Source organism: Copidosoma floridanum, unplaced genomic scaffold (genome assembly GCF_036245765.1).
Source record: "Copidosoma floridanum isolate Cflo_tuat_1 unplaced genomic scaffold, Cflo_Japanese_pri ptg000029l, whole genome shotgun sequence".
Classification (NCBI taxonomy): Eukaryota; Metazoa; Arthropoda; class Insecta; order Hymenoptera; family Encyrtidae; genus Copidosoma; species Copidosoma floridanum.
This window is the reverse complement of record NW_028321906.1, coordinates 2118029-2140535: the sequence shown is the minus strand read 5'-3', so window position 1 is coordinate 2140535 and position 22507 is coordinate 2118029. Positions and strand designations below refer to the sequence as shown.

Here is a 22507-nt window from a genome sequence, read left to right as displayed (position 1 = left end):
TTTTGTGAGTAAAAATATGGCTTATGTTTGTCTTAAAAATAATAACAGGTACGATCCACAACACATTTAAATAGTTCAAATGTTACAAGAATAAAATACCTGTTTTGTACCGATTGTCCGACATTTAAGTGACTTAAGTTTTTTGATTATTTAATACCCTTATAAACACGGACGAAGTATACTCAAGACGCATCAAAAATTACTACGGCACATAATAAAAAAAAAAAAAAAAAAGAAATAGACCCTTGATTCACCTTGTAAGTAAATATATTTCCTTGTATGTAAATAAAATAGGCAATTTCTCTTAATATGTTCCTTGACTGTCACAAGTACCTCATAACATAACTTGGAAGTCAGTCTAAAAAAACAACGTTATTGTCGCTACGCTGGATACTTTATTGTTTCATACTTTACTTTTTGGCCTCGTTAAAACGATCGTCGTGGAAGAAAACGTATTTGGAAATATCATACATTCTTAAATTTTGTAGTTTCAAAGCTTCTTAATAACGTAGGCTACAGACAATAACTTTATCACTAGAAATCGTTTTCTAATGGCCAAATCATTATAGCTCTATCGTATGAGCACGGTGCGTGCAGTTCCTTTGTTGAATCCAGTTGTACCAGGTCGTATTATTTATAATTCATAGATACACGTCCTTTTACATAATTTAGTCAGTGGGTTCGATTTTTTTAAGCGTTAAACGAAATTCTGGCTATCAAAATTGTTTAACCTGTTTGTGTGGAGAAAAAGATTAAGCGCTTGACTACTATTAAAAATAAAGTGGAAATACAAACTTTAAGGATGGCTGAAAGGAGAAGTTGTGAATTAAGTGCATCCACAAAAATAGAGCAGCTTGAGGACTTGAAGGATTGTGACAAAGGTAAAATAGTATTTGCGATACTTATAACATAGACGCTGATAACTCTTGGTACTTTTTTAAGTTTTAACAGACTCAGACAGTCTCAAATTTTTGTTATATAATTTTTTTTTCTATTATTACTCATTACTGATAAGGTAGTAAATACATACATTATATTATAGACAACTAAATATTAAAATCGGTAAAAACTTGTCTACTGACCTCTAAGTTGTATATCACACTATATTTATATTATATATTGTGGCGTGTGACTTGCTAAACACGTGCAAGCAAAGAAGAAGCTTCGATTCTTTGCTCTTACAATATTCATAAAATACGTTTATTTAAATAAAAGATACATATGCGTTTTTCGAATGTATCCTATTTAATATTTTTGTACGTATAACAATTCGCGCCAACAGAGTAAAAACATTTTCACCCTATAAATATTGATAGCAGCAAGGAGAGAGAAAAATTGAAATTTAAGCTACTGTTATCTGGAGTGAAATTTCGTACTTAATTTTCAGACCTCGAGTCGTAAATATTTATTAGCAATATAATAGCAATTTTTCAAATCTATTATCTGTTTGTTTGTTTTTTATTACCAACACCCTTGTGAATTTTTTTTTGTTCGGTGGCATTCAGAAATGGGTACTCAATTTACAGTATAAAAAATATTTTTTTTTCTACAATGTTATTAAGAAAATATACAACAGCTAAAAGTGTCAACTTTTTTATGATGAGGAGGACATACTTTTTTTACAAAATGCATTGTTAAGTAAAGGTTTGTAAGTTTGTATTGTCCTAAAGTATATTTATACTACACGCTTGCGTCAATCTAAAAAACAGATTGTAGCGATAAATGACTAAGCAACAGCCACCCATACATAATATTTTCTTTGAATAGACCGATAGGTGCGTATATATACATCTATATGTATGTTAAAATCATATGTATAAATATCACTTGCACAGATATAATTTTTACATGTATGTCGTGTAAAAATGGTGTCACCTTTACTGCAACCCGTACTCAAAATTTTTTCCTCAAAGTAAATAAGATTACGTGTAAAATGAGACCAGTTTAATGGGTATGCCTCAACATAATAATATTGTCCCAAAGTGGGGGCTAAAATATTTTTTGTGGATTTTTTCAATTAAATGTTTGTGACTGTGGATGGTTGGCACATATTATATGGATATGTGTGTGACGTATCATAGGTAACTAAAAGCGATAAGCAACTTCTCTGGACATGGCTAAGTTCTCATATCGTTAAACTTTCTCTTCGCTTACTAAAGAAATAAATATTATTTCATCTTCAGAGTTTTCTAATGTGTGGCTCCATATGTCCTTCAAAAAAAAAAAAAAAATTCTCACACTTTTCCACGTACAAGTAGGCTTGATTGTGTCACCATTCATTGAGAGCTTGAGCAAAAGGAAGAAGCTTCCTTGACTGTGACGGGACAAGTACTAGGAATATATAATACTTTGAAGAAATAAACAGCATGGCTTTGTTTCCTAAATAAAAAAAAAAACTTTCAAAACTGTTCAACACGAAGACAATCCAATAATATGGCTTTTGTTTGTTTCCTGTTGATAATAAAAAAAACCTTACAGCCGTACTATTAGCATTCACCTAAACTTTTATATACGTAAATATTTTTATGCCATGGACGCAAAGTTTAACTTTAGCACCCGGTGAACACAATCGCTGTACGTTTATGCCGGAGTTGCAAGGGATGTTTGTTATGTTAAGGACGTAAAAAAATAGTCTTTAGTTCTGTATATGAATCCTGACAAGTTGTTGATACAAAGGGCACAAAAGTGCCTTATACATAATACACACTTCCATTGCTACTTAAAATTGTCGAACGGCACTGTAAAAATAGATGCAATACAATTTTGAACACATTATTCAAAACATTCTGTATAAGGGAATCAAATATTTAGACTGATTTAATAACTCATACTCTTATTAGCTTCAAAATAAATTTTGAATCCAGAGTTCATTGGAATTTAACTGGCAAGGCTGAATTTCTAAAACTTTGTATCATAAATAAAATAAAATCTTTTCAACAAATTTTTGTGAGTAAGAATATGTCTTATGTTTGTCGTAAAAATAATAACAGGTACGATCCACAACACATTTAAATAGTTCAAATGTTACAAGAATAGAATACCTGTTTTGTACCGATTGTCCGACATTTAGGTGACTTAAGTTTTTTGATTATTTAATACCCTTATAAACCCGGACGAAGTATACTCAAGACGCATCAAAAATTACTACGGCACTTAATAAAAAAAAAAAAAAAAAGAAATAGACCCTTGATTCACCTTGTAAGTAAAGATATTTCCTTGTATGTAAAAAAAATAGGCAATTCCTATTAATTTGTTCCTTGACTGTCACAAGTACCTCATAACATAACTTGGAAGTTAGTCTAAAAAAACAACGTTATTGTCGCTAGACTGGATACTTTATTGTTTCATACTTTACTTTTTGGCCTCGTTAAAACGATCGTCGTGGAAGAAAACGTATTTGAAAATATCACACATTCTTAAATTTTGTAGTTTCAAAGCTCCATAATAACGTAGGCTACAGACAATAACTTTATCACTAGAAATCGTTTTTTAATGGCCAAATCATTATAGCTCTGTCGTATGAGCACTGTGCGTTCAGTTTCTTTGTTGAATCCAGTTGTACTAGGTCGTATTATTTATAATTCATAGATACACGTCCTTTTACATAATTTGGTCAGTGGGTTTAATTTTTTTAAGTGGTAAACGAAATTCTGGCTATTAAAATTGTTTAACCTGTTTGTGTGGAGAAAAAGATTAAGCGCTTGACAACTTTTAAAAATAAAGTGAAAATAAGAACTTAAAAGATGGCTGAAAGGAAAAGTTGCGAATTGAGTGCATCTACAAAAATAGAGCAGCTTGAGGACTTGAAGGATTGTGACGAAGGTAAAATAGTATTTGTGATACTTATAACATATACGCTGATAACTCTTGGTACTTTTTTAAGTTTTAACAGACTCAGACAGTCTCAAATTCTTGTTATATAACTTTTTTTTCTATTATTACTCATTACTAATAAGGTAGCGAATACATACATTGTATTATAGACAACTAAATATTGAAATCGGTAAAAACTTGTCTACTGACCTCTAAGTTGTATATCACACTATATTAATATTATATATTGTGGCGTGTTACTTGCTAATCACGTGCAAGCAAAGAAGAAGCTTTGATTCTTTGCTCTTACAATATTCGTAAAATACGTTTATTTAAATAAAAGATACATATGCGTTTCTCGAATGTATCCTATTTAATATTTTTGTACGTATGAGGCTCTTTTACCGTCAAACTTGAATCAGATGGCGCCAGGGCACGTCGCGGCTGTCATGGCCGTCTCACTCACACAACATTACTTTTGAGTATTGTATGTACATAGGAAATTAAAGTGTAGTGGTGAAGCGCAATATTTAAAATTTTAAAGTGAATAAGGAAGACAAGAAAAAATATTATGGGAGCTTAAAAGTTTCAGAATTAAAAAAGCTATTAAAAGGGAAAGGAGCAAGAGTCAGTGAAAGAAAAGCAAAACTCGTGGTCAGGTGAGCCATGACTTGGAAACGGCAAAAATGTTGGTCTTCCAATTGCTTCGAGCCACTTTTTTTATCACACAATCAGAAGGAAATTTAAATTTCACTTTCTCATCGCAGGATATTACACTGCACTTCATTTTCCCTACTATCTTTAAACGTAAATGCAAACAAAAATTGTCTGCAAACAACAGCAATCATTTACAAAGGTTATGTCTTCTGCTTTGCTTATCACACAGATAGGCTTACGGACACAATACACAACTGTAAATTTGACGGTGTGTAAGTATGACAGGCGCGACGTGCCCTGGCGCCATCTGATTCAAGCTTGACGGTAAAAGAGCCGCATAACAATTTGCGCCAACAAAGTAAAAACATTTCCACCCTATAAATATTGATAGCAGCAAGGAGAGAGAAAAATTGAAATTTAAGCTACTGTTATCTGGTGTGAAATTTTGTACTTAATTTTCAGACCTCGAGTCGTAAATATTTATTAGCAATATAATGGCAATTTTTTGAATCTATTATCTGTTTGTTTGTTTTTTATTACCAACACCCTTGTGAATTTTTTTTTGTCCGGTGGCATTCAGAAATGGGTACTCAATTTACAGTATCAAAAAATATTTTTTTCTCTACAATGTTATTAAGAAAATATACAACAGCTAAAAGTGTCAACTTTTTTATGATGAGGAGGACATACTTTTTTTACAAAATGCATTGTTAGGTGAAGGTTTGTAAGTTTGTATTGTCCTAAAGTGTATTTATACTATACGCTTGCGTCAATCTAAAAAACAGATTGTAGCGATAAATGACTAAGCAACAGCCACCTATACATAATATTTTCTTTGAATAGACCGATAGGTGCGTATATATACATCTATATGTATGTTAAAATCATATGTATAGATATCACTTGCACAGATATAATTTTTACATGTATGTCGTATAAAAATAGTGTCACCTTCACTGCAACCCGTACTCAAAATTTCTCCCTCAAAGTAGATAAGATTACGTGTAAAATGAGACCAGTTTAAAGGATATGCCTCAACAAAAAAATATTGTCTCAAAGTAGGGGCTAAAATATTTTTTGTGGATTTTGTCAATTAAATGTTTGTGACTGTGGATAATCGTTATGATTCAGAGGGATTACCGTATATTAAAATAATCCAGAAATGAGAAACTAGGCAGAGTAGTTCAAGTTATTGAACTAAACGTCATCCGACTTGCGGTAGACACACACATAATCCATTTGTAAACATGTATTACTCATAATTAATGCATAAAGTTTGCAATTAGAAGAAAAACAAATTAAAAAATATTACACGCTCACTGGTGAATAGTTAGAATATGTTATCTGATGTAATGTGTATGTAGCGAGAATTTTACTCGTGTACATCGAAATGTAATGAGCACTTCTGTTGGCACATATTATATGGATATGTGTGTGACGTATCATAGGTAACTAAAAGCGATAAGCAACTTTTCTGGACATGGCTAAGTTCTCATATCGTTAAACTTTCTCTTCGCTTACTAAAGAAATAAATATTATTTCATCTTCAGAGTTTTCTAATGTGTGGCTCCATTTGTCCTTAAAAAAAAGGAAAAAAAATTCTCACACTTTTCTACGTACAAGTAGGCTTGATTGTGTCACCATTTATTGAGAGCTTAAGCAAAAGGAAGAAGCTTCCTTGACTGTGACGGGACAAGTACTAGGAATATATAATACTTTGAAGAAATAATCAGCATGGCTTTGTTTCCTAAATAAAAAAAAAAACTTTCAAAACTATTCAACACGAAGACAATCCAATAATATGGCTTTTGTTTGTTTCCTGTTGATAATAAAAAAAACCTTACAGCCGTACTATTAGCATTCACCTAAACTTTTATATACGTAAATATTTTTATGCCATGGACGCAAAGTTTAACTTTAGCACCCGGTGAACACAATCGCTGTACGTTTGTGCTGGAGTCGCAAGGAATGTTTGTTATGTTAAGGACGTAAAAAAATAGTCTTTACTTTTGTATATGAATCCCGACAAGTTGTTATACTCTGTGTTTTGTGCCACCTTTTTTCCTTTCATTTATTTTTAAGCATAATTAATTAACTCATAGAAGGCCTTTGTGTATAATTAATATTCTATTAAGACCTTCGAGACAAGGTTTTTCTTTTTTTATTTATTAGATTTTTCTTTGCATCTTATCCCGTGTTGATTTTAGTTTTTAAATATATATTTTACCGAGGTAGCTCATGGTTTGACATCTTTTGTACTTATCAACTATTAAAGTCTCAATCTAGACTAGTGTCTAATATATTGCTCCTGGAATTTTATCATTAACATCCAATGAAGGAACATTAAAAAAATTGTACGAAGTGTACGAAGTTTCAATTTTGCAAAGTTATTAAAAAACTGAGTATTTTAAATCTTTTGTAACTTTCGTTATCACACAACATACGCACGAAAAATATTTTTATCTTCGTAGGCTTCGAAATAAACGAGATATTAAAATTCAATCAAAAACAAATATCGTAAATTTTTTATTGTTTTCGTCATTCAAGCTACATCTATATAATTACTTACAAGAATTTATCGTGTGCGTGATATCTCTCAATGCTGCGTTTATGGATAGTAAAATAAATTCGTGTTGACACGCGTTTTTTAAAAAAAATCTTCGTATGTATGTATTGCGTGGACTGTTGTATCAAATAAACTGATTTAACAAATGCTTTTAAAATAATCAAATTTTTCCTTAAGTTATTCCACTTTGTATGATTAATATATTTCAATGCCTTTGAATAGTGTACAGTTTTCTTAACATCTTTAATTACCACAGTCAAAGATTTTAAATCACCAGAATTTTCGATTCCATTTTGTGATTTTTTCTGAAAGACTAGAAGCATGACCTATCTAGATTTTATTTTATTTATTCTCAGTAAGGGCCTCTGGAGGCAAAGGGAGAGTAATTTGAACTAGGATTTTCTAATGAATAAATTAATTATCAGCAATAAACGTTATTATTTTTAGTAACAGACGTAAATTATTACTCGAACCATTTTGCTGTCTTCGTAGACAAATTAATTGTCGAAAGAGTTTAATTATTTATAATAAATATGAAATACGATGATAAATAATCAGTAATCCAGAGAACTTAATTATTTTTCATCTTGAAAATAAAATTATTTTGAGTATTTAGTTAACTATCTAAATTTGTTAAAAAATTAACTGTTTCATTAGAAAAAGAAATATTACTGCTGAACTTTACCGTTTTGCATATTTAATCAAGCCCATATTTGGCAATATAATTTAGTGCTCAAGGAAAAAATAACATGTCAGATGATTGAAATATAACCTTATTTCTCATTTTTTTTAACTGTCAAAGACGCAATCAAGAAATTAAGTGATTTATGTATCGTTCAATAAAATAGCTATACTTTAATAAGTCGTGTTACACCGCTGTAATTTTATCAACATAATCTGATCGATACGATAGGAAACCTCAACATCATCCTGGGGTGCCCTGAATAAGATGCTGCGTAAACCTAAGCTTCATTAAACTTAGTGATTTGAATGGTTGATAATCATACAAGAATAATTTACTTTTAAAGTAGTAGAACGAGAAATTGTTTAATAAAAATAATTGTTTAAGTAACTCATACATCGCTTTTACGGTTTTCGTACGTATTTTCGCAATAAACAATTCTTTGTTGTAAGAATTAATTAATTATGAAACAACTATTACTTTATTTATTATTATGTCTTTTTAACAAAAATAAAAGATTAGGTAATTTTGGTGAAGTGAATTAATATTTTGTAAAAATTTTTTAAAGCCTTTAAATATACTGACAAATAAAATCTGTAGCCCTGTAGATCTCTCTCTCTAAAGAATCTGTAGCTCTGTAATGTTATGAAATCAAAGTTTAAAAAAGATCAAGTTTTTTTTTTTTCTTTTGGCGAAACATACATTTTGTAGGACAGTCTTTGAATAATACTGTCTAGAACTCATATTTTAACAAAATCAAACTAAGTAATATTGACTGTTGACAGGTACTTCATGCAAGCCTTACATCAAATAAATTAATGCCTTGCTATGTCAGAAGAATATGAAAGTATTAGGGCGTTACTTTGAACCATTTAATAAAAGATTTATGTACAGTCAATTCTTCTTTTGAATCTGATAAAATCGCAAAGAAATGTCTTTATATAAACCGAAATCAACAACTTTTTAAAATTACAACGCTCGTCGCTTACAATATACTTTTCGTATTTTAGATTACATACTGTGACGTTCTCTTGTGTTTTTGTATAAATAATTGCCGCGAAGAGAGTCACTATGTTGACTATTAGGAAGTCGTGGGGTCACGGTCGCACGTATACTATAACGTTCTGCTTTATGAGTATATTTTGTGATGATTTAATCGCCCGCTCTTCTAATAACCCATGTAAAAGTGATAAGGTAGAAAAATATGGAAAGTTTTGGTGCTTATCAGTACTCAATATCACGAGTACATCAAAACAGTTCAAAGAAAGATTATAGAATCCCTTACCCACAAACCTGAAAATAGCATCTTTTAGGAATCATGATCGTTTCATCTTAAGAGATGGCATAATATTAATAAAGTCTTTTAGAAATGAAATAATTACCATAAAAAATGTATGTAAAAATCATCAAATCTTATCCTAAAAGAATGACTACAACGTGACTGTCGACGGAATACGTCGTGGTCTGATTGGTCGTGAGTGACGAAAGGCAGTACTTTTCAATGTAGGGGAGATCAGGGCACGCAGGGCACTCTAACTTTATTGAGCTGTATTTCTTAAAGGAATGAGGATTAGAGTAGCTGAAAATTGTGTTGTAAAACTATGATACTTGTGAACGTAGCCTACAAGTTAAAAAATTATTGTGCAACATTTAAAATTCAGAATAAAAAAAATTTCTCGTTCTCAAACAGCTCTACTATGCCCCATGGGTGGAGATGGTGTAGTACGGGCAGAAGCATTCGTAGCGTAAGGGATACATAATAGTTAAAAGGTGTGTGCTATAGAAAAAAAAGTTAAGTAATTTAATTTTTTATTTTCGAATCTTTCTTTACATTGTAAGTGAACTTATTACACTAAATCATGAACACATTAAATTTCTGTAATAACATTCTTTGGCTTTTGAATATGTTATTTACCGCATTAAATCAAAGTAAATTATTTAATAAATTCTGTTTCTCTGGAAAATCAGTAGCAAAAAGGGTTGGGCAGTCTGGAATCGATATATTATTTCGATTGCAAATAGTAGCATTCGCACTCCGATGTTCATTTAATTGTACTATTTTGTTAATATTTAAAGCTTTCAGTGAATTTCTTCGCGTATTTTTTGTAATCTTAACAGGTAAACTACATATTGTTTACGTTGTTCTGCAAAAAACTTCACCTAAAAATCAGCTGTGTAACGCTCGCGCCAGCGCTCGCACTGCCGTGGCCAGGCTACGCTCTGCCCCAGCCAGATGCTACGCTGTGCCCCATATGACACGCTTGCTTGTTTTTGTTATAACTTTGTTGTTTCTTATTTTCTTAAAAAAATTAAAAAAAGGAAATGGTAGCTAACGAGTCCAGCTTTCAATTAAGCCCGATTGTAAAAATGTTGCTATAATAGGCTATATTTAAACAACTGTTGAAAATGATAATCCGGTCAATGTAAATACGACCAATATAAAACTTTTTTTTAAATGGATAAATACTCATTATAATGCCTAATAATATTTAAGAGAATTTAAGAGACATCAATATAGGTGTTCAAAAAAAAAAAAAACTTAAAACTCATCATTAGTTTTCTTTTTATTTAAATGCCACGCAGACCCAGACTGCCACGGTTACTCTGGTCTCCCCTATGTATGAGATTGAGTAGACAAGCGCTGGCTACATCTATCGCCCTCAAAGACTAATCAAAGTCGTGTTATTGCTTGGAATTATTTTTAAAATTTAATCATTCTATGTGGATTAAATAATCATTGGAAAAATGTTTAATCAAAAAGTTTGGGGGGTTGGCACGTGGAGCGCGCAGTATGCGAAGCCCCCTAGTATCTATATATATATTCTAGAGCATGCAGTGGCTCAGTCGGCTAGGTCGTGGATTGGCACACAGGAGACCGTGGTTCGATTTCTAGCCAGTGCAACTTTTTCGGGCAAGTACCTCTGTGAATTTTCACATGTGCTTTTTCACCACGCAGTGCTCCTCAAGGAAGGCTTAGGCGACCTTCTCGCAGCAAAAATTGCCTAATTACCCCCAACCCCCCTCCCAGTAATGGGAGGCCTCCTATCCCGCTTCACTTTCTTCTCCTAAGTGCTAAGCGCCAATAATATTGCCCTCATCAAAGGAGCCGGACGTAGAGCACTATAATATGAAAAAAAAAATTAATGTACATTCAATTTGACAGCATACAAGAAAACGGATGTTTCAACTTACATCAATATTAACATAAGATGCTTATTTGCAGATAGACTCATAATTAAACGACTTAATAATCATCATATTACAGGTACGATTATTAAGTCAACGGGTTAAAAGGATAGTAATTAACTAATAGTTATAATTAAATAACTTACATTGCCAATCATAATTTTACAACAAAATCTAAATATTGGCGTAATGCGTACGCTGAAGGTTCAAACACAATGTTTTACCAAGCATGTCGCTAAAGGACAGTAATAAAGCATGAGATTAGAATAGAGTCTGAGAAGCTAGGTAAATTTTACCTGCCAGACAGACGATCCAGAGCTGAATTTGGCGTTGCTACTTTCTGCTCGTACAGCAGACCTTGGTTCTTCGGCGGCTCGGTAATTTGCGCCAGGCGTGCAATGCATATGTTTAGTTGTCGCATTTAACATACTAATTCAAATGCATAGTTATAGTCGTAGGTCATGCGAGAACTTAGTTGAAAACCTCCGAGAATTATCCCTAGAAGTTTTGAGAACCAGACCTGTGCACTTCTTACTCAAGGAAGTATAGTATATAGTGAGGAGAGTCATAACGACGTTGTCGCACATTGTAAAGTGAGGTTCAATTTGCGGATAACCTATGTTAAGACTACGCAAAACGCTGACAACTTCTCTATAAGTTAGAAATATACAAGAAAATATTATCTCCCACGAGTTCCGTTAATGCTGCTCTCTGATTGGCTGTCAAAATGATGAACAGTGGTTGCTGAATATGAGAAAAAATATGAGAAAGCTTTATACTCGATGCAGGGAGAAGCTGTTGGATGGGTCTATTTATAGATTATTACGGATAGTTTTTTAAAACAACATTCTTAAGGAATTTAACGAATGATCGAGGAGCACATTTAAAAAAATTAAAGCACGACTGATTTTAGATAATAATCTATGACTGAAGTACTCCTTTCAATGAATAATATACATAAACAATATAATTATTTATTCAATACATATCATTTAAATAGCGAAAATAAATCTTTTGGGAATTAAACATAATTTTAAATACTATTAATTATTTGGAAAACAAAGGTAACGTATACAACAAAAAAGGTATAAAATTTAATATGCATATATACATTTTAATATACTAAGAGCTTAATCATACACATAACTAAATAAGAACTTAAATACAACAAATAATTTTTCTTATTAGAAATAAATTTTGCAAAATAAAGTAGAACATAATGGTCATATGTGATCATTTGCATCAAACGTTTGTTCACCACAAGTCTGGCAGCAGCATGCGTGATCACAGGGTATTGGCTAGGTGCAAGTGACAGGAGAGGATAGATGACTCGGCGCCAGCGTGCGTAGTGGCGAAAACAGGAAATCCGGGGTACCAAATTACTGTTATTTTTGCTTAATTAAAGAAAGAATGAAAGTATTTCGTCAAATTTACAGATATTATCATCGCGTATGCATAAATAGTATCAATATTAGGAAATTGCAGTTACACAAATCTAAAATTAAATAGAAAAATATAAAATAAGAAAATTAAAATTAAATTAAGGAAACTAAAAAAAAAGAAACAAACTAGGGGGGAATAAATGGATTATAGGACCCATGGTGAGAACGAAGTTCTTTGAACATGAGATGAGTGCCGAAAAATAACTAAACATGAGATGTGTGTCGAAAAACATGAAATAAAGAATTACAATTTTTCAGGTAACAAGGTGGTCACGAGACCTATAGGAAGAACGAAGCTTTATAAAAATAAGAACTGCATTCATGTAGTTCACTAAAACAAGAACTTGAAAAACAAAAAAAAAATAAGAAAATTTAACTATCGTAATTAACTATCGTGAGTACTGAACTAAATTTTTTTTTTTCTTTTTTACTCGTTTTTCAAGTTTTTGTTTTTAGTGAACTACATGAATGCAGTTCTTATTTTTATAGAGCTTCATTCTTCCTATAGGTCTGGTGACCCTTGTTACCTGACGGATTGTGTGACTTTATACTCATCTTGTGTTTACAGAACTTCGTTCTTTCCGTGGGTCATATGACCCATTTATACCCCATGGTTTGATTCTTTTAATTTGTTTTTTTATTAAACTTCCTTTACTTTATTTTTGATTTTTTTTTTTTTTTTTTTTCTATTTAATCTCCTTTTTTTCATTTACTTTTTTTGTATTCCATTGTATTTTTTCATGTCTTTTTTGATTTCATTTTATTTTTTTTATATTTCATTTCATAACTTTTTTTTCTTTAATTTTCGTTTATTTTTTTTTTGTATTTCGTTTTTTTCACTTTTTAAAATTTTATTTCCTGTGTCTTTATTTCATTTCCTTTTCCATTTCATTTTATTTTTTATTGTCATTTCTGATTTCATTCCCTTTTTTTAATTCTATTTTTTAATTATTTTTCATGTTATTTTCTATTTTATTTTTCTCATCATTTGATATTTATATTTATTGTATTTTTTTTTTTATTGAATTTTTTTATTTTTATATTAGATCATTCATTTCATTTTTATTTTTACTTGTTTATAATTGCATTTTGTTTGGATTTTTTTTATTGAATTTCTGTACATGAATTTTTTTCAAATTATTTTTTTTCTTTCTTATGTTTTTGCAATTCTATAGCCAATTATTACAATTTTTATTTTATTTTTATATTGTTATTTAATTACACTTTGCCATTATTTGTTTATCAAATTCTAAATCAGTGCCCTTAAAAACTATAAAAGCAATATGCAACTCAAAATATTCATATACAATGATCTTGCATATTGATTTATTGTTGAATTAATAAATTACTATATTTATATAATTATGAGACATTGTACCATAATTTGTTTGTCGAATTTGAAATAAGCGCCCTTAACAACAATTGATACGTTCTGCAACTATATTGTATATGTTTATTTTAATAATTTATGTATTTATCAAATAATTTATTTATTACAGTAATAATTAGCATTATTTCAATGCCAAAAAAACATCATGTTTAAAAAATATCGGTGAATTTCATGCACAAAATACTAATGTTTAATGCGTAATAACACGCCTTATTTGATTTAATCTATATAATCATTTTAAATATTGAGGTAGTTTAATTTTTTGTTTTTTTAAATTTATTATTTAGAAAAAAAATTTTTTTAAAAGGAGGAAGAGACTTCTCATAAGCGACTTCTGTTTTCTGGAAATTTATCGTTTTTAAAATTCCAATCCCCCAAGCACGCGACATAAAAAACTTCGTTCTAAAAATGAACTATGGGGTGCCAAGAACAGTTGTAAGATGTTCGAATGTAACATTATACTTTTTTTTTTGAACGAAGTTCTTTATATCACGTACTGGGGGAACTAAAATTCTAAAAATCCTCTTCCAACTAAGTTTCCCCCCTTTCCCATAGTCCTCACCTTCAGTTCCCTACACACTTCCCCTCACCCCACCATATATCTTCCAACCTTGCCGCGCTACTCTCCTCCACACTTTGGCCCACCATTCCCCTTCACACTCTCAAGAAATTTATTTTTAATTAATTAATTTTAATTATTAATTTTTAAAAAATTTTTATTTGACTTTGAAATTTTTTCTTTTACAATTCTAAAAAAAAAAAAAAAAAAATTCCAATAAAGAAATGTGAACCCTCGATCTCCTGCACATCAGTCGAGTCTCTTACCCACTCTGCTACGAGCACTGCCAAATTGATATCTTTCGGTTTCTTCTACTTACAGTATGGTTCGTAACTTATTTTCATTTTCATATGCATACACTGATAATACATTCAATTAATGATGAATTATTTATTTGATCACTTAGTAAAACGAAGTTCTTTATGTCGTGTGCTTGGGAGGCTGGAACTTTAAAAACGACAGATTTCCAGAAAACGACAGTCACTTACTAAAAGTCTTTTCCTTCTTAAAAAAAAATTTTTTTTTTAATACTAAATTAAAAAAAACAAAAAATTTAATTACCATAAATATGGTTATGTAGATTAAATCGAATAAGGTGTGTTATTACGCATTAAATATTAAAAGCATAAAATACCGACCGATTTTTTTTAAACCTGATGTTTTTTTGGCATTAAAATAAGGCTAATAATTACTGTTATTAATAAATTCTTTGATAATTAACTAAATTCTTAAAATCAACACATACAATAGAGTTGCAGAACGTACCAATGGTTTTTAAGGGTGCTTATTTCGAATTTGACAGAAAAATTATGTAACAATGTCACATAATTCTATAAATATAGTAATTTATAAAATTGATAATATGAAAAATAACTAAAAAATGATATAAAAAGAATAAAATAAAATCAGAAAAGACATTAAACAATGAAATAAAACAAAAAAAAATATAAAAATACAGGAAACAAAATGTTTAAGAATGGAAAAAAAGGAATTGCATTAAAAAAAAATTGAAGAAAAAACAATAATGAAATCAAATACCAAAAAAAATGAAATAAAATACAAACAGAAATAAAAAAATATAATGAAGTGGAAAAAAAAATTAAATTAAAAATGGAATGAAAAAAAAAAGATTAAATAGAAAAATAAATAAAAAAATGAATTAAAGGAAGTACAAAAAATAAAAAATAAATTATGAAATAAATTATGAAACAATAATGATATGAAGTAGGAAATAAAATAAAACAAGAAATGAAAAAAAAAAAAAAAAAATTAAAGAAACTAGCCAGGGGGTATACATGGGGCATGGGACCCATGGTAAGAACGAAGTTCTTTAAACATGAGATGAGTATAAAGACATACAATTTCTCAAGTAACTAGGGGGTCACTAGACCCATAGAAAGAACGAAGCTCTATAAAAATTAGTACTCCAATTATGTAATTCACTCAAATAAAGACTTAAAAAACGAATAAAAAAAAAAATTGAGTTTAGTACTCACGAAGTTCAACCATGAAGTATACTCATCTCATGGTTAAGGAACTCTGTTCTTACTGTGGGTCTCATGACCCATTTATACCCCCTGGTTTGTTTCTTTTGATTTTTTTTTTTTTTTTTTCATTTTTTGTTTTGTTTTATTTCATATTTTATACAATTATTTTTTTATATTTCATTTCATAACTTTTTTTTCCATTTTTTAAAGTTAAAAAGAAGGTCGTTAAGAGTGAATGGACCAAATGAGCCAGTGATTTTAGTGTGTCTTATGTTAGTGTACAGTAATAAATTTTGTTTGGTGTTGTCATGTGTACTACAAGATTGAAGAAAATGAAAATATAGATTGCGACTGAGAACACAGCATATTTGAGTGCATATACATGCTTACACTTGTGTAAAGCTAAAACAACACAAGTAATCCATGGGAACGTAGTATAAATGTGTAAAAGTTAACCTAACCTGTCATTAGTATTAGTTTTTATTGAACACTGTGTTGTGAGAAACAGATAAATGTAAGCAGTACTTGTGTTTCTGAAGCTCCATACAAGTGCAAGCATGTAAATACACATATGTATGTTGTGTTTGCACAGTCGCATACCATGTTTATATTTTTCCCAATCTTGTCGTACATATGACAACACTAACCAAAACTTATTACTGTACATTAACATAATACACACTTGAATCACTGATTCATTTGGCCAATCCATTTTTAATAAACTTTCTTTTAACTTATTCAAAAGTTTTCCTATAAGGCTCCATGTATTCTGGCGATTTTAGCGAGGGACAATTTTTCTCACTTGACGGCGCCACCTGACATAGGCGCATAGCGAATTTCCTTCATTTCATTTCTTTTTTTTTTTTTTTATTAGAGTGGTATACGTCCGGCACCTTTTTAAGGGCACTACTATGGGCACTTAGTACTTGGGAAAGGGATAAGAAATGGGATGGGAAGCCTATCATTACTAGGAGGGAGGGTAAAGGAAAGTTAGGCAATTTTTCCTGCAAGAAGGTCGCCTAAACCCTCCTCGAGAAGCATTGTGTGGTGGAAAAGCACATGTGAAAAATCACAGAGGTACTTGCCCGAAAAGATGCACTGGCCGGGAATCGAACCACGGTCTCCCGCGTGCCAATCCACGACCTAGCCAACTGAGCCACCGCGCGTTTAACGATATATTTATTAATGAAGCCGCGTAAATTTTCGATCCAGAACACACTCTCAAAAGCAGACAGCAAAAAGAAAGATAAATACGCGAAACAAGACATGAGCGTTGTGATTTCTATTATTTAAAGATTTATGAAATATGGGTGTAAGAAAGTGCTGTGTTGTTCAGTGTTGCAGTAGCGCAAGGACATATTACAGTAAAATTACATAAATTTCGATGATTATCCAACTGTCAATAAAAGTAATTTTCATGTGCGTTGCAACTTAGACAATTTTCAAAACAATCTGAATAAAACGAACATGTAGGTTAACTTTGCAGGGAGCTAAAGTAAATGAGGTCTGCGTTATTACGACGGCAGCTATTAAATTGCTCACTCCATCACTTCGAAATTCTGTAACATCGCACACATGACGATTTTTAACTAACTATTTACCTTTTTTTAAGGCTTCAGAGTTAAAACAAATTGAGTGTGTGATATAACTAAAGCCTGTTTTTACGATAACATATATTATCAGATGAATAAATATACTAATTTTTTGCTAATTGATTGATTATTACTAAAAGTGTGTATCGGTGTATGATGTTGACGTATAATGTGGGTACCCGCGGTTGCATCGTTGCATGATTTGGACACCAAGAGTGGCGCTGCATGACACGCACCTGGCCAATATGGGTGTTGTCATGCAGTATGTGTCTGGACAAATGATATATCTCAATCTTTTGATAAATATAAAATAAAGTTTCTTATGTGAATGCTAGAAATGTTAAATTATAGTAATTTGTAAGGATAGAACAGTATAATTAATAATTAAATATTTTACTGTCATTGTCATGCTCATATTGCTTTTGTCTTGGTAAAGCTTGCTTCTATATTTTTTATATTAGGAGCCGAAGAAGCTTGTACGTTGTTTTATAGATGAATAAGAGGTGCTATAACTAGAATTAATGCATTCACCTGTTTTTAATATTTTTGTTGTCGGTGAATTCAAGCTGCTGCAACAACTTAACCTTTATTTTAAATGTTTCGTTGTCTTCCTGCTCTTTGTCTTCGTCCACCTTTTTTTTGTCTAATACGACCAATCGGATAATATTTAGATTACAATGATTACGATGATCAGCTATTATTAGATACTCACGATCTCGTATATTGTCTGGAATATAAAAATAATTAAGAAAATGTATACATTTACTAAATCAACTCTTGGTCATGTCTTAGGTATATTAGATGTTTATTATACTCGTGTTTATTAAATAATAAATATTTACTATTGTTATTATTATTATTATTATTATTATTATTATTATTATTATTATTATTATCATTTTTGAACCAAATATTTGTCCATATCGTTATCACAATTCATTATCAATTAATATATGTTCTTAAATTTTGAGCCGATTTTCACTTTTTAAATGCCCATAGCAGAGTAGGTACGGGCCGTAGCCAGAAAGTAAGAGGTTGGGGGTTCAAGTGTCTTTGGGAACTGTATTTTTTTTTTTACAATTGGTTTGAAGAAAAAGAAACAAAATTTAAGGTAGTAGTTCAGTTAGGTATATCGTGTGGCATACTGCACTATAGAATATGCATTGGTTATGCAGTCCTTACTGTATACGGCTGTCATTGTCCCTCTCACGCAACTACACAATAGTTCTTAACTTTGGAAAGCTGAAATACAAAAACTATAAGGCTAGGCTATTTGAGACGAAGTATTTAGTTAATTTATAATATCACTTATAACATATCGATATTTTGAAAGGATTGATGGTTTTGTTCAGGAATTATGAATGATTTTGTTTCGAATCCTACCCCAAACCAAGCGCTTTCCTATCTCTCACGTATTTAAAAATCAACAGTTTAACTTTAATACCTCCGAAACTACACGGCAAGGCTACTCCAAATTTGGACTCGTGATGAACTATAGCAAACTTAAGCCACACGCAAAATTTTAGAAAAATTTATTGTCTAGTCGTTTTACTGAACTACTACCTTAAAATGTGTGGCATGCTGATTTGATGTGACATCATGTGGTGTAGAGGAAACTGGAAATACGTCACGAGGGGCGAAGGGGGAAAGGGGGAGTTCCACTTCCATCACACTTTTTCACAAGGTCAAAATCTGAAATCGTTGATTTATTCCCACGCATAACGTGCCTGTAGAAGTATAACTTTACAAATCGGAATTACGCTGCACATACGCTCTTATAACCACGCTCTTTTTAAACAGTGTATACCTATAGGATTACCTGGTGCCAATGCTAGCCTGTACATTGCCATGGTTCTTACTTTCTTTCAGTAATATTAGAAGAATCTCGAAGTTATAGAAACATGTTTTCTAGGGTGAGAAAACAAAGTTCAATGAAAATGCTGGCTATGTACGATGATTGTGATAACGGATGGTATAATGTAAATATTTTGTAATAAAATTTGCTCATTTATTCGAATTTTTCAATTATTACGTATTATTTTTTTAATTCATTACGTCTTATTATTGGTCTCTTTAGCAATTGCTACGGTTCATGAAAAAAAAAAAAAAAAAAAAAAAAAAAAAAAAGATTTAGGAGGAAAACAAATAGAAGAAAGACAATCAATTAAAAGCAATAAATCTTTTTCTTCCCTGTTTAGATGTTAAGGTTAGCAGCAACGATCACCGTGTGAATTTAGAAGATTTCGATTTGTTGAAGATATTAGGCTCTGGAGCGTATGGCAAAGTCTTTCTGGTGCGTAAACGTTCAGGCATCGACGCAAACAATCTCTATGCCATGAAAGTTATAAAAAAGGCTAAAATTATCCAGGAAAGTGATACGGTTGACCACATGATGGCAGAAAGACAAATTTTAGCGACTATTAGAAAAACACCATTCATCGTTTCACTCCAATATGCTTTTCAAACTCAAGAGAAGCTTCACCTCATATTGGGTAATTTCATTATTAATATATCAATATCCTCTTCAGAACAATATAAAGATTAGAAAAAAAAATCTTTTTTTATCAATTCCCAGATTACGTTAATGGTGGAGAACTGATTACACATCTCCTAAGAGCAAGCAGGTTCAATGAAAATGAAACTAGATTTTACATAGGCGAGGTAATCCTTGCCATCGAACAGCTTCACAGAGTAAGTATACCTACTAGAAAATTAACTATACTTACAAATTATTTTTTCATTTAAATAAGTTTGTGTCTTTTTTTAGTTTGGAATTATCCACCGAGATATAAAATTAGAAAATATTCTGCTAGATAACAAGGGGCATATTGTACTAACCGATTTTGGTTTATCGAAGCAATTCCTGATGCAAGAGAAGACCAAACACAGGACTTACTCATATTGTGGCACACTGGAGTATATGGCGCCTGAAGTCATTGAAGGCAAAGATGGATATGGCTTTGTAAGTATTTTTTCTTCATGTATTATTACAGTGTTACTTATATCTATTATATCTCAAATAAAACAAAAAATCTGGTAAAATTGAAAAAATTCAATAAGTAGAAAAGGGCAATACTAAACTTTTTTAGACTTATTAAATGACGGTATGCAAACTTATTTTAACAGTAGTATATACTTAAGCTTAGTTAATGCCGTGTTATATACGTATCAAAAATACTAACGACATAGTTATATTACAGTAATTGCTATCATATAAATATTTCACGACAAATCGTAAAATCTTTTTTGATTTGTTTTATTTTAACGGTGGAGCTACATAGTTGACAAATGTCACCTAATCCGCTCCGAATTGTCAAAATGTCAAAAAGTAACTAACTAAGATTTAAGTTTTCTCTCACGTTGATAATTTTGCGTATACAAAAAAAAAAAAAAATTAATTATACAGAAAAACTTATAGTCTAACGTAATTGCCTTAAATTTCTGTTTACACATGAAATCAAAAACAGGCAATTGACTGGTGGGGTATCGGCGTTTTAACGTACGAGTTGGCAACTGGAGTAATGCCATTTTCTCCAGAGCCGATTGAAAAACGTGACAGTGCGGTGATATCTCAGCGGATCGTAAGGTCTGAGATATCATATCCAACAACGATGAGTGAAAGTCTTGGGAGCTTCATTGCGTCCTTACTAGTAAAAATTCCAGACTACCGACTAGGAAGTGGGCCGAGGGGTGCTGAAGAGCTAAAGGAACACGAATTTTTTAAATGTGTTGGCTTTAACTGGGAGAAACTAGCGAAGCGTGAGGTGCCACCACCTAAGGTGCCCCTGATAAATCATGAACTTGACACAAATAACTTCTGTGTGCAGATTGACAACATTAGCGTCCTTGGATATAGCTGCAAAATTTTGAGGAACACCTTCAGGGTAAGCTTTATCACTTAAGTTGCTTACCTTTACCTATTCGTATTTGTATTATTATAAAATGAATAAAAATAAATGTCTTTTTACAGGGCTACACCTACAAACCACCTGTATCAAGTAATCTTTCGCTGGACAACTTTTCACAAATGTTGCCACAGCCTTCATTAAGCCCCCGGTGCTCAATCCTTGAAGCACATCTTTTCTATGAAGAATCTAGATTTTTATTAAAATATGAGCTTGATAAAATTGAGATACTGGGGAATGGTTCCTTCTCAGTGTGTCGGCGTTGTAAAGAACGGACGACAAACATCAGCTACGCCGTCAAAATACTCGCCAAACTCGACAATCAGTATAGGAACGAGATTGATATGCTTAATGCTTGTCAGGGTCACCCCAACGTGGTGAAATTGGTTGAAACTTTTGAGGACAGCAAGTATGTGTATATCATAACTGAGCTGTTAGAAGGTGGTGAGCTGCTGGCGCCTCAAAATAAACCGAGGCGGAGCACGGAGGGCCAGGTTGGCATGATCATGGGGCACATCGCTTCAGCCGTGAAGTATATCCATCAGCGAGGTGTCATCCATCGAGATATAAAGCCTGAGAACATTGTATTCCAGAATCAAGGTGAAGATCTCACAGTCAAGGTAATTATTATTTTTATTGCTTTTCTTGTTTTTTTCTTTTTTTTATTGTTGTTTCGGTTTTTGTTCTTGCTGTTATCGTGTTAATTCAATGCTGTTGTTGTACGTGTAATGATTTTCTCACACTATAATATATGTATAAACTTTTTTTTGTTTCTTAAATAGTTAATCGACTTTGGATTCGCCCAGTTTAAAAACGCCTGCCACCGCACTAGCACACCTTGCTTCACGATACCGTACGCGGCACCAGAGGTGACAAATAGTAGCACAGGTTACAACGAGCATTGCGACGTTTGGAGCCTCGGGGCCGTCATGTATGCAATGCTGTCGGGTGAGACGCCATCGCAAATAATCCGAGACAGCGACTTAACCATCTGTATTCAAAAGCGCGATGTCAACTTCAAGTGCCCGAAACAGACGCACAAGCTTTCAGCCCACTGCCGTGGTATACTCCGGGGCTTGTTATACCCTGACGCCAACAAACGAATGAGCCTCCACGAGCTCATGCAACACCCCTGGTTACTTGACAAGTGCTCTCAAAAAGCTAACGACGACCAACTGTCACAGACAGCGATACTGTATGATCATAAAAACTGGAATCAGAAGCAGTA

The 22507-nt window shown here is 31.8% G+C and overlaps 1 protein-coding gene across 1 annotated transcript; it reads left to right on the top strand.

Moving 5' to 3' along the window:
• The first annotated feature begins 3743 nt into the window (after nucleotides 1-3743).
• On the top strand, nucleotides 3744-22423 carry LOC149373662 (ribosomal protein S6 kinase alpha-5-like). Its single transcript, XM_089596060.1, has 8 exons — nucleotides 3744-3822; nucleotides 19573-19866; nucleotides 19950-20065; nucleotides 20142-20336; nucleotides 20842-21258; nucleotides 21345-21899; nucleotides 22062-22341; nucleotides 22398-22423. The coding sequence occupies exons 1-8, from the start codon at nucleotides 3744-3746 to the stop codon at nucleotides 22421-22423; spliced, it is 1962 nt and encodes a 653-aa protein (XP_089452186.1).
• Nucleotides 22424-22507: the final 84 nt, after the last annotated feature.

What these genes read in the sequence shown, in the direction of transcription:
- LOC149373662 (XM_089596060.1), top strand. Translation starts at nt 3,744, where the DNA reads ATGGCTGAAAGGAAAAGTTGCGAATTGAGTGCATCTACAAAAATAGAG. An exon ending in GCAAAGATGGATATGGCTTT is followed by an intron (nt 20,337 to 20,841) that starts GTAAGTATTTTT and finishes AATCAAAAACAG; the next exon opens with GCAATTGACTGGTGGGGTAT. An exon ending in GTGAAGATCTCACAGTCAAG is followed by an intron (nt 21,900 to 22,061) that starts GTAATTATTATT and finishes TTTCTTAAATAG; the next exon opens with TTAATCGACTTTGGATTCGC.